This window comes from Homarus americanus, unplaced genomic scaffold (assembly GCF_018991925.1).
Source record: "Homarus americanus isolate GMGI-L3 unplaced genomic scaffold, GMGI_Hamer_2.0 scaffold6317, whole genome shotgun sequence".
NCBI lineage: Eukaryota > Metazoa > Arthropoda > Malacostraca > Decapoda > Nephropidae > Homarus > Homarus americanus.
Window position 1 is genome coordinate 17,074,362 of NW_024730668.1, and position 13,586 is coordinate 17,087,947.

Here is a 13,586-nt window from a genome sequence, read left to right on the forward strand (position 1 = left end):
GAAGTTGAGTTACATTGCCAAAACTTTGGGCCTTGCCCTCCACTGTTGGAACAATCCATGATAATATTAAAGACAAAATAAAGGCTAGTGCTCAAGTTGCTACTCCATTGTCAGCCCATACACTATATTTTCATCGTAGAGATGTAATGTTAAAAATGGAAAGCTTACTCAGTGCATGAATAGAGGTCCAGACCAAGCAAAATGTGCTCATTAACATATTGGTTATTTAGGAGAAGGCTAAGAGTCTTATGCAGATTTTCTTTAAGCCAGGAAGAAGGTGCTAGTTCTGACGAAAAACACTTCAATGCCAGCAAAGATGGTTTGAGTGCTTTAAGAAATGTATAAACTTACACAACATCAAGATGGTAGGTGAAGCAGCCAGTGCTGATACTGAGGCTGCCAAAAATTATCCTGCTGAATTTAAGTAATAATTGAGGCTGATGTATACACACCACAGCAAGTGCATAATGTTGATGAAACAGGCCTCTTTTGGAAGTGCATGCCTTCCAGAACATTTATTTCAACTGAGGAGAAAACAGCTCCTGGGTTCAAGGCTTCCAAAGATCATGTAATGCTCCTGTTAGGGGGTAATGCAGCAAGTGATTTCAAGTTGAAGCCCATGCTTGTGTAGCCACTTTCAAGGACTACAACAAATCCAGGTTACTAGTGATATGGCACTCCAATAGGAAGCCATGGATGACTGGCAGCCTCTTCCAAGATTAGTTTACTAATTGCTTCTGTCCATCTGTAAAAAGGTACAGTAACCAACAAAATATTGCCAACAAAGCCCTGTTACTTCTTGATAATGCTCCCCAGCCACCTTGTTAATCTTAATGACCATTCTTCTAATATCAGGGTTGAATACCTGCCCAAAAACACAACTTCCTTGCTACAGCCTATGGATCAAGGTGCGATTGCCAGCTTTAAGGCCCACTATCGACACAGGACTTTTAGACAATTTATAGCTGCAACTGAGTGAGGATCAGTAAACAATCCAAGATTTTTGAGGAAATTTAACATCATGAATGCTGTAAACACCACTGCTGACTCCTGGGATGAGATGAAAAAATACAACTACAAATAATGTATGGAAGACCATCTGGCCAGATTGTGTTCACGATTTCCAAGGCGCAACAGGAATTTGTAACTCTGGCAAATAATGCAGGCGTTGAGGAAGTACATTTGTACAGTTATTAGTCACACAAAGAGGATCTCCAACAATGGACGAAAAGTAAGCTGCAGCTGAGGAACAGGAGAACACCTGTAAAGAAGTTGCATCTACGCCCTGTGAAATGACAACAAAGGTTTTGTCCCAAAAAACTTAAGTCAACTGCAAAATGTGATGCAAACTGCTGAGATACACAATCCAGACTGTGAATGCAGCCTCAAGTTTACAATAGAAATGGAGAATGCCATTTGAGGATACAAGGTACAGTACACTGAAAAATTGCGATGTCAATGAGAGACCACATTGGACAAGTTCTTTGCCCCAAAACCTCAACCAGCAGCCCAAAACATGATGATCATCCCTCCTAGTAACTCCAATTGCACCACCTCTTATCTCCAACTCACCTAACTTAGCACTTAATGTTGTTTGTAGTAAGTATAAATCGAGTGTTTTGTTAATTCATTATCACGTTACGCCATGAATGATTCATTGTATGTGGTTCAAACCATCAAATTTCATACATAAACAGCATAGTCTCGATTTACGTGGATTTCCTTTACGCGGCTGGTCATTTACGCAGCACCTGGCCAGACCGGCAATTATTAGTTACGTGGTACATTCCATCATTTATGTGGGAAGCGATGCGGGCAGGGTGCGCGCTAGGTCGCCCAGTCAACAAAACATTACCGAGTTCTTCACCTGCCACCCACCACAGCCAGCCCAAGTCAGTGATAGTGAGGATATGGACTTTGAGGGGTTTGACAAAGAGGCCCTGCAATCCTCTGTGGCGGATAGTGATACAGGTGAGGGCCAATAATCTGCCCCCCATCCCCGTGTGCCCAGCCATCTTTTCTACTAACGTAAGTGTTAACCGAAATGGACGTTGTCCGATCACCACATAAACTTTGTATTTATACTTATGTGTATGTGGAATACTATATACGTACATATACTCTTTCTCTTAAATCACTACTGTAATGTGATACAGGTGATTAATTTTTATCTCTTGTGCAAAATATTTGACGTTTATATTCAAATTATTCGCTGTCTTACAAGGATTCCAGCAATGCAAATTATATTCTCCTAACTTTAGTCTGTGATATTATATAAGATAAAAACTGCAAGCCTAAAACCCTTGCTGGGCACATGGGCGAGAGGGAGGGAGGGAGCGAGCTAGGGAGCGTGGCGAGCAGGAGGTGAGGTGGTACATTTGACAGTTGGAACCAATGTCTAACGAGTGTTTTTTTATCAATCCTTAAGTGACTAAGCTTCTCTCTTATAAAAAGCCAGTGAAATGACCTGGGTGAATATAATTTCATTGCTGGGATTCTTGTAAGATAGTGATTAATTTGAATATAAACAAGCTATAATTTGCACTAGACGTAACAATTTTAGTACCGTAATCAATTTAGTACATGTACACTTCAGCTTTGCACTAAGGTCATTTATTTCTTTTACATTTCTTTTAGTATGGTGAGTGCATGTAAATGGATGAAAATAAATGAAGAAATTTATGTAAATCTACCCAAAAATACAGTTGAAAAACTTTATATTATAAAATGTACTACAGTACTGTACTCTAATGTATACTACAATTTTTATCTCATGAGCAAAATATATGACGTTTATATTCAAATTATTCGCTGTCTTGCAAGGATTCCAGCAATGCAAATTATATTCTCCTAACTTTAGTCTGAGATATTATATAAAATAAACACTTTAAACCCTAACAAACCACGAAACTTTTGTCTGGGAAGGCAGGGGTAGGGAGGGAGGGAGGGACCCAGGGAAGAGGGGGGAGCGGGAGGTGGGGTATTTTGATTGACAGATAGTGTCTGGTGAAGTATAATTTGTTTATTTACTTGAGATTTTTGTTTTTAGCTCATAAAATTCATAGAAATTACCAGGCCAGAATATAATTTACATTGCTGGAATTCTTTTAAGATAGTGATTAATTTGAATATAAACAAGCTAAAATTTGCATTAGACATACAAATTTTAGATCTAATTTAAGAATTTTATTAGAGAGAGCAAAATTTTTATCTTTTGTGCAAAAGATATGATGATTATATTCAAATTATTCGCTGTCTTGCAAAGAATCCAGCAATGCCATTTATATTCTCCTAACTTTAGTCTGAGATATTATTTATTTTTAAACCTGCAAGCCTAGTGCTTTTCCCCAAACGTTTCTTGGGACGGTGAGCGGTAGGGAGGGAGGGTGGGACGGTGGGGGGTAGGGAGGGAGGGAGGGAGGGGTGACAGTGACATGTTTGACAGTTGGTGCCTGTGGTGTGAAATATTTAATTGTTAATTTATGTCCTTTAGATTGAATTTTTGTTTTTTGCTTATAAAATTTAATAGAAGTGACCGGGGTGAATTTAATTTGCATTGCTGGAATTCATATAAGAGAGAGATTAATTTGAATGTAAACATAGAAGAGATCACTGAATTGGCTGAGTACCTCCTCAGCTTATCAGCTGCTGTTCAAAACAAAATGTGATTTTCGTAAGGATTTCATATATCCCTTTACCTAAAATGAATTTCAAAGAGGCTATGATTCTAAAATGCTTTCCATAATTCCATCTTTGAAATAAAGCCTGTATCTATACATGTGTGAAACTTAGTGTATTTAAAATTCTGCTTAAATAAATAAGTGTTGTTATTATTACTGGTCCCTCGGTTAACGAGCACAATTCGTTCCAGCAGGTTGCTCGTTAACCGAAAAACTCGTTAACCGAAACCATTGTTTCAATGGGTTTTGGGTAATTAGTTCCAGCTCACCGAAAATTGCCTAAATTCAACAAAAAAGGTAGAAAAGTACACTTACTTTGAGGTGTGTATGTAGAAGGCTCCTGGATGATGATGATGATGATGATGATGATGATGATGATGATGATGATGATGATGATGATGATGGGAATTAGAATGGGGGTGGAGGAGAAGGAAGAAGAGAAGGCATTGGGGTGGAAGAGAAGCCACCCCATGGCACCATTTCACCCAAAAAATTTTTGTTCTCTTGGTGTATTTCAAGATTATTTTCTTTAAATCAACACTGCACTGCATTATATATTGTCAATATGTAAAATATATTTCAAAATGACCAATAATTTGCTTGGAAACAGAAAAAAAGCATTTAGTAGAAGAGAGTCTCAAGCAAGATGTTACCTCCACTGAAAACAGAGAGAGACTAACGCCTGTCTGGTGTGTTAACAGGCTGGATGGCACGCCAGAAACTAGTTTCTTTACCTTCAATTATGTTCAATAATTGATAAAATGACTAAAAAAGTTAATATTAAACTTTTAAAATTATTGAATAGTATAAACTTCTTGATATTTACTAAAATAGTAAGCAATTTAAGCCCTAAAACCAATTACTGTATTGGCGGACTAATACTACAGCTGGTGGACTGCCAAATGCAAGCGAAAACATGTTGAAATTGGCTCGTAAAAAACTCGTTAATCGAGGGATTGCTCGTTAACCGAAATTAAGAATCTTATGGAAGGTAAATCGTTAACCGAAATCTCGTTAACCGAGGCGCTCGTTAACCGAGGGACCACTGTATTATTATTATTGTCATCATTACTGTATTATTTTATTATTTTTATTTTTGTATTTTTTATTATAAATTTTACCTATCTGAATTATTATTATTATCATTATTATTATTATTGCATTTTCGCCCCCAGGCCCCGATTTGGGTCAGTGACCTGTGCCCGGGTGAGCTAATCCCCGTAAAAAAAAAATAAAAAAAAAATAATATGACTCGGAAATAAAAGAAATATAATATAAAACTATAAAAAAGAAAAATGAAGAGCATGAGTGGGAACAGTATTCAGTGTGGGAGGTGAAGGAATGTATGGATGCATCACGCTCTCCCTAATGTGACATCATGGCAAACAAAGTGTAGCAGCCACACTTCTCTCAAGTCAGTTGGTTGGCTGAATTCTCCACTCTTGGCATCACCCATAGGATTGTTCAAGGGTGGAAGGAGGTATTTTTTGTACATAAAATATGTGGTATTTTATTTCATGATGTGCTATGTATTATTTTAATTGTTTATTATAGAAAAATATTTTCTTTGAAACCTATTTGCTTTAACACATGATAGCGAAGTGGATTTTGTGAACACATCCACTTTACTGCCAAAGAAATGCTGAACACATCCATATCATCCACATTATCTCACACTGCACAAGGCCACCCATGCCTTATACAGTAGTACCCCGATATACGCGGTCAATTGAACCCGCGGAGGTCCGCGTAAAACGAGAAACGCGTAAATGGAATAACAGATCATATGGGATTAATTGAAATAGAGACTGGGCCTACGCCCAAACTCCACTTTTTCCGACACAATACCTAGTTGTAGTAAAAATAACATCTCTCGCTGGCTCCTCCCTCTCTGAGAAATGTTTGGGTGAAAACACTAGATTTTAAGGTATAGTAATAAATAATACCTCAGACTAAAGTTAGGATAATATAACTGACATTTCTGGATTCCTTGCAGGTCAGGGAATATTTTGAATATAAACTTCATATATTTTGCACAAAAGATAAAATATTTGCTTCGTGTAAACCAAATTATTACATTAGATCTAAAATTTGTATGTGTAATGCAAAATCCATGATGTTTATATTAAAAATGATCATCATATTATAAGAATTCCAGCAATGTAAATTATATTATGGCCGGGTAATTTGGATGAATTTTATGAGCTAAATAAAAAAATTATACTTCACCCAAGTATATGAGTAGATGCACCACGTAAAGTGGGAATTCCGGTTTTGGCAGGGTACCGCGTAAATGTAGAAACGCGTAAACGAGAACCATGTAAAGCGGGGTATTACTGTACTGTCAGTGCCGGATTTAGACCTGCAGAGGCCCATGGGTAGCCTCTTTGTGGAGGCCCCCTTCATTATAACTACCCAAGAGGGTGGGGTGGCGAGTGAAGTGAGCCTAAACATCTGGGAGTTCCGTGGGGCGCTGTAAGCCCCCCGGGAAAATTTAGAAATTTGAACACTTCTTTGGAGAATTTTGAATCCATATGCAGTTATATTGAGGAAATTAGAACACAGCGCCCTGATGGCATTCGTAATAGAAGTGATAACGAAAAAAATAATTTATTTGTTTTTTTTTAATCTCAATTTCGTTATTCCATGTAGTTCATTTTTAATCAATATATGTTTGTGGAATTCCAAATATATTATTAGCAACACAAACAATAGCATTCATCAAAAATATACGGTTCATAGGAAAACCAGGTATTCATGAATTTCAAGGAGTAGCTAGCCTAATTTCTATCACGCTTCTTGCTGAACATAGTTTTACGTGATGGAATAGATAAACATGAATTTTGAAAAAATTAAAATAAAAATAATCCAAATGAATAAACAAATAAATAAAATACAGTAATACCCCGATTTACGCGGTCAATTGAACCCACAGAGGTCCGTGTAAAACGAGAAACGCGTAAATGGAATACCAGAACATATGGGATTAATTGAAATAGAGACTGGGCAGACTCCCAAACTCCACTTTTTCTAACACAATACCTATGTTCTAGTAAAAATAACATCTTAATTTTATGATGGTAAGCACACACAATTAATATTTAAGAGAAATACAGTCGCCAGATTAATGTCCATTCAAATAATGGACTCAACTCCCCCCCCTACCTCTTCCCACGCTTGCTGGCTCCTCCCTCTCTGAGAAATGTTTGGGTGAAAACACTAGATTTTAAGGTATAGTAATAAATAATACCTCAAACTAAAGTTAGGATAATATAATTGACATTGCTGGATTCCTTGCAAGACCAGGAATATTTTGAATATACACGTCATATATTTTGCACAAAAGATAACATATTTGCTCTGAGTAAACAAAATTCTTACTTAGATCTAAAATTTGTATGTCTAATGCAAAATCCATGATGTTTATATTCAAAATGATCATCATTTTGTAAGAATTCCAGCAATGTAAATTATATTCTGGCCAGGTAATTTATATGAATTTTATGAGCTAAAACCAATATCTTCAGTAAATAAAAAAAATATACTTCACCCAGACACTATCTGTCAATCAAAATACCCCACCTCCGGCTCCCCCCCCCTCTTCCCACGCTTGCTGGGTCCCTCCCTCCCAACCAAAGAAATGTTTGGGTTAAAACAGTATATAGGTTGTACCTCTCTAGTCCGGCAACCTCGGGACCTGACCGGTGCCGGACCATGGAAATTCACCCTTTTCCTGGATAGATAGTGACTTGTGCTTATGCTTGGAAGCACTAGCACCACTTTCTCTGCATCATGGTCTCTTTGAAGACATATTGAAGGGTTAAATGTCGTATAGTAGCTTCTCAAATTTTGCCAGTTTTTAATTCAACGTATTTTATTGGAACACACACAAAAAAAAAAAATAAATAAAAATTTTAACGGCGGAAACTTGAATTTTGACGGGTTTGAACGGCCCGCCGACGTGCAGACGACGTGCATAATCGTGTAAACAGCGTCATTTCTCTTATGTACAAAAGATTCATTAGTGTTTATTACTGAATGTCTTTTTTATTGAATTAATGTTTATGTGTGCAAAATGAGCAATACAATTCATTAATAATAAGTAGAATATTAAAACACACGAGGAAATGACACAGCATTGTTTTCGTTGATTACAAAACCAGTGACTGAATGGTTCTACATATAAAACCAGAAAATATGACCCTGGTTGTAGCTGTAGTAAAATTAATGTAAAAAATTAATATGGTTGTTTTAAGTAATGTTATTTAATGTTAATAAATAGAACATTAAAAGTAGTAAACCATTAATGTTAAAGAAAAACGATGAGACTGTGCAAATGTAAGAGCGCACATGTGAAAAACATATCGTCATTATTCTACATAAGAATATGACAGCAACACTTATTTACTGCTTTATCTGTGTTATTTTCGTTGGTTTATTAGGATGTTGCTTTATTAGAGGTAGTAATCCGCCAAAAAAGTAAGGTAAATAAGGCAAAATTCACCCTCGAAACACCCTACATAAAGCATAAAAACATAAGATAGGAAATAAATAAATAAGAATACATGGTACTATTTCATTAACTTTTAATGCTACCAAAATTCTGCTTCCAAAGTGAAGTGATGGTACAGTACTGTGACTCAAATTACATTTGAGATACATCAGGGATGTTGGCTGTGGTGTCAGAGGTCGTGGCTGTAGTGACATCAGGTACAGCGAGGGCAGAGGAAGTGCTGGCAAGTGGATTTGCTATGCTAGAGTGCTCTTCACTGTTTTTGTTGGCCATCTTCTTGAACCACTCTTGCAAAGTTACTTGCTTCATGTACTTAGGTTTCTCTTTATTCAATTTAGATTGAATCAAAGAGACAGCCGTGATTTCTTGCTCCGTAATAAAACTCTTTTGTTCTAGTCCCGTGATTAATTCTGTGCACAGCTGGATGCACCTGTCAATAGAAATTCTTTCTTTGATATCCTCTTCCTCCTCGTCGCTTGCTTCGTCATCTTCCTCTTCTCTTTTCTTAACCATCTCCACAATCTCTTCATCAGAGAGTTGATACACAATAGGGGCATCTTTGTCAACACCCATCCACTCTTCCAGCTGCTCTTCACTCAGTTTATTGGCCACTTCAACACACACAGGGTTTGTCATTGTATTAGCATACTCAAGCAACTCACGAATAATTTGCTTTTCTTTTGACACATGAAATCCAGCAAAGTCTTGGTCCACATCTGCACTCTCCTCAAACATTAAGGCTGGCCACAGATTATGCCATCCATTCTTCAAAGTTGATGGAGTCACCTTATCCCAGGCATAGGCAAGTGTCCAAATAACATCCTTTAGGTTAACCTCTTTCATGAATGCTGAAACATGCTTCCCATTATTCACCGCAGCGAGCAAATGGCGCATGAAAGCAGCTCTATACTTACACTTAAGTGAGTGTAATATGCCCTGATCACAAGGCTGAATCAGAGATGTACAATTTGGGGGTAAAAATAGTCCAACCACATTGTCTTTCACTAAAAGTTCAGCCTTAGGGTGGGCAGAACAATTGTCCAGAATCAACACTATTTTACACTTTGGATCTAGGCCTACTGAGGTGCAGTGTGCTCTAGCCTCATGCACAAAATACCTTTCAAACCACTCTAGGCATAGTTTTGTAGTTATCCACCCCTTCTTGTTACCATGGTAGATAACTGGAAAAATTTTCACACCTTTAAATGCCCGTGGGTTGACACTTTTCCCAATTACCATTAGCTTACACCGGTGAGTGCCTGCTGCGTTGCTACAACCAAGGACCGTAACCCTAACCTTCGAGTCCTTACCACCTGTTGGTGCCTCCTCACTCTCTGTAGCTAGCGTTTTTCTAAGTATACAACGCCAATATAGAGCAGTCTCATCAGCGTTATACACTTGTTCTGGGGATAACTTCTCCTTTGCCACAAACTGTGCGAATTCGTCCACATACTTGGCAGCTGCTTCACTGTCTGCACCTCGCTTTTCACCACACACATAATGTAAAGAAATACCATGCCTATTTTTAAACTTGTGTAACCATCCTTGCGAATAATCACAGGCATGCTGAAGGTTTAGTTGTTCATGAAGACCTTTGCTTGAGCCACAATCATCTCGCCTGAAATGCTTACTCCATCATTACGCCGAAGCTTAAACCACTGTAGTAAAGCACTGTCTAACTCACTACTTTTGCCTTCTTTCAATGTCTTACGAGTTATCATAACTTTCTTGGTCTCACTGTCTGCAAAAAACTTAAAATAATATCTTGTCCTTCTGCTTCTTTATGTCATAGATCGTGGATGACCCAACATCGAACTTCTCACACAAGTTGCGTACCGAAGCACCTTTATCTAATTTCTGCAATAGTTCAACCTTTTCCTGGATAGATAGTGACTTGTGCTTACGCGTGGAAGCACTAGCACCACTATCACTGCTTCGTGGTTTCTTTGAATACATATTGAAGGATTAAATGTTGTACTCTGTATAGACAAGCAGAGAGAGAGCCGAACTGCCGGATGGAACCAAACCCTAATTTCCCGCGCCTATGTTGTTGCTTTTTTTTACGGAGATTAGCCCACCCGGGCACAGGTCACTGACCCACATTGGAGCCTGAGGGGCAAAAATGTAATACTCCTGTAATAATAATAATAATAATAATAATAATAATAATAATAATAATAATAATAATAATTAAAATAATAATAATAATAATACAGATAAGTAAAAAAGAAAAAAAAAGAAAAAAAAAATTGTGCCTATCTACCTATTGGGCAAACTAAAATCGTGCCGGACCACGGGAGTTTCCGGACCACAGAATGCCGGACTAGAGAGGTACAACCTGTATTTACATTTTTAGTAATAAATAATACCTCAGACTAAAGTTAGGATAATATACAGTGGGGTATGCTATAACGAATCTAATTGGTTCTAGAACCTTGTTCGTTATAGCATTCGTTCGTTATAGGATTAATCTGTTCCAGGCCCCCAAATACAACCACTTAACACTGAAAAATATAATATAAAATTGTAAAAATTGTAAAAAAGTGCATAAATATGCATCTAAACCCCTGAAATAACCAATATCATTAATACTTGTAATAAAAAACAATAAATTAGTAAAAAAAAAAAAATTTTTTAAAATAATGTTCGTTGTAGGAGTTTCGTTCGTTATAGCATTCTCAATTTTATAGGTAAAACCGTTCGTTATAGGAATATTCGTAGTAGGATCCGTTCGTTATAGCATACCCCACTGTAATTGACATTGCTGGATTCCTTGCAAGACCAGGAATATTTTGAATATACACGTCATATATTTTGCACAAAAGATAACATATTTGCTCTGAGTAAACAAAATTCTTACTTAGATCTAAAATTTGTATGCCTAATGCAAAATCTATGATGTTTATATTCAAAACGATCATCAAATTGTAAAAATTCCAGCAATGTAAATTATATTCTGGCCGGGTAATTTATATGAATTTTATGAAATAAATAAAATAATTATACTTTACCCGCGTATTTGAGTAGATGCACCGCGTAAAGTGGGAATTCCGGTTCTGGCAGGGTACCGCGTAAATGTAGAAACGCGTAAAAAAAAAAAGAGTAAAGCGGGGTATTACTGTACAGTATTGTAATATGTCAAGGCCCCTGGGCAGCTGCCCACTTTGCCCACTCCTGAATCCGGCCCTGTGTACTGTATTATATACATCTGGACTTGTGAACCTTCAAAAATCTTCTTTGCAGCTCTGGAAGCTTCTTGAACCTAAAACCTTACAACCTATTAACCCTTAAGAAAAATAATAATAGTTTACTGAATGTAAATGATAAGTATGATTATTTTTATTATTTTACCTGAACCAATTTTTCATGAGATAAAATTAGCCAATCTATGTTAGCGTAATATACCGGTTGTTGCTTTGAACAGTTGTGCCTTCCTGCTGATATAGACATCCAAATAATGGATCCCATCTGAGTAATGATGTTGCTTTGGCTTCAATAAAATTGTGTAGCATTAATTTTTTCTTAGTACCTGAATATTTCCATCTTCACCATATGCACAAGATACATGGATAATTACCAGTTAGTAGATCTTAAACAGGAATATACAGTGAATACAAGTACGTACTGTATATGTATAAGGTGTAAAATTGATTATAAGTTGATTAAATTAATTTAGAAGAATGGGAACGGGGTGAGGGTTTGATAACTAATGGTTTCAAGCTAACATATTACAGTATAGGGTTACAGCATGATGCCCTTAACAAACCTTATTTTATTTAAATTTGATGGTGGAGGTACCCCAGCCTCGGCAGACATTAGTTGTGCCTTCTTGTAAGCGTCGTAACGTAGAACAAAACATAGCAACAAGCCTGGCATCACCTATGGAGTTGGACTACATTAAAGCATGCATCAAATTTTTCAAACATTAAATCTAGGTCAAGATAAATTTCTTATTGGAGAAAGAAAAATTTTAATTTGTTTTTATTTTTTTACATTTTATTAACAAAAAAACAAATAAGATTGTCAATAAAATGACAAATGTTATGAAATATGCAACATATCTTAGAAACATGTCTAAATCTATTGACGAAACTACGAAGTAACCTGTGTCCTCGTCAACTTACGATATCCCCCAGACCAAGCATGGAGAAGTGGCCAGTGTTGTGCATGGAAGGGAAGACCAACTTGCCCGGAAGTGAGAGTTTTGGAGCCTCTCGTCCCATGTTGCCCAAGTGCAGCTTCCGGGCCATCACACCTACTGGGTTGTCTGCTGGACGAGTTGCTACCTGTGAGTTAGAGGCACAATGATCACTAACAACTTATACAAGAAAACAAACTAAAGAAAAGAGAATGACAGATTAATGTAACAAGTACTGTGAAGCCTCTTAATAGGGACAATACTGGCATGAATTTGTCTGGCATTAGGAGGACTTACGGTGCCACACTACATTTGGCTCACGACTCCCCGAGTGAGAAGAAAACGTGAATTCGCACAAAAGTGTTTCAAATTTGTTCATCATGCCAAAGATGATTATGTATTCAATATTTGTCATCTATTTTACCATCTGTGGCCAGGATATCAATTCATCACCACCTATTATTTTGCATTAACACTATAATCAACATAAACAAGGTGTCCCACATAAATGGTACCAAACGAGGTAAGGTTAGCGAAGAATAGGAAATAAAAGAGAATCTACTCATTTAGTGTTTTTCAAATTCTTCAATATCTTACCCTTAACCTCGGTAAACTGTGACCCTAAGACCCTGTAGAAATAAATAACTTCTCTTATTACTAATACCTGACCTTTAATTGTTAGGTTCCATTTATATTTCAGTCAATCAGAGTACTGTACCGTCCTCACTGGTGACCACAGTCCTCCACTCTAAAAGTTCTTGGGCTGTTTTTACCAATCCTCCAAGATTTTTTATCTCTCTGGGGACCCAGTTTTTAATTTCATTCATCCATCCCAGTCTTTGCCCTTTAATATTTCTGTTACTATCCCCTCATTCATGGTTATATGACCAAAATAAAGGTATCTCATTTTTCTTTTTCTGTAAATTTATAAGTGTTTCTCTCGAAATATTTACCAATCTTAGTACTTCTTCATTTGCTTTCTTGTCAGTGTAACTTATTGTTAACATTCACCTTTAACACCACATTTCACAGGCCTCTTTCTGGTGTCTGCTGCTGAAAGTTTCCATGCTTCTGACCCATACAACTGTCCTGACCATATTCTGCATAGCTTTTCAGCAGCCTTTTTCTCAAATTAAAATTAATGTTCCTTTTTATTTGGTCTTTTAGATTATAAAATGCTGTTTTTGCTTGATCTATTCATTTTATGATTTCTTCTGGACATCTACCATCACAGCTGATGTTACTTCCCAAATAC

At 36.9% G+C, this 13,586-nt stretch overlaps 1 protein-coding gene across 1 annotated transcript in view; it reads right to left on the reverse strand.

Annotated features, from left to right (window-relative positions):
• LOC121867250 (signal peptide peptidase-like 3) overlaps positions 1 to 13,586 on the reverse strand; it is a gene marked incomplete in the record, with an annotated part of 131,674 nt that overhangs the window by 15,929 nt on the left and 102,159 nt on the right. The window contains 2 exon segments of the mRNA XM_042367110.1: positions 11,960 to 12,072; positions 12,318 to 12,479. Coding sequence (XP_042223044.1) covers positions 11,960 to 12,072; positions 12,318 to 12,479 — 275 coding nt within the window.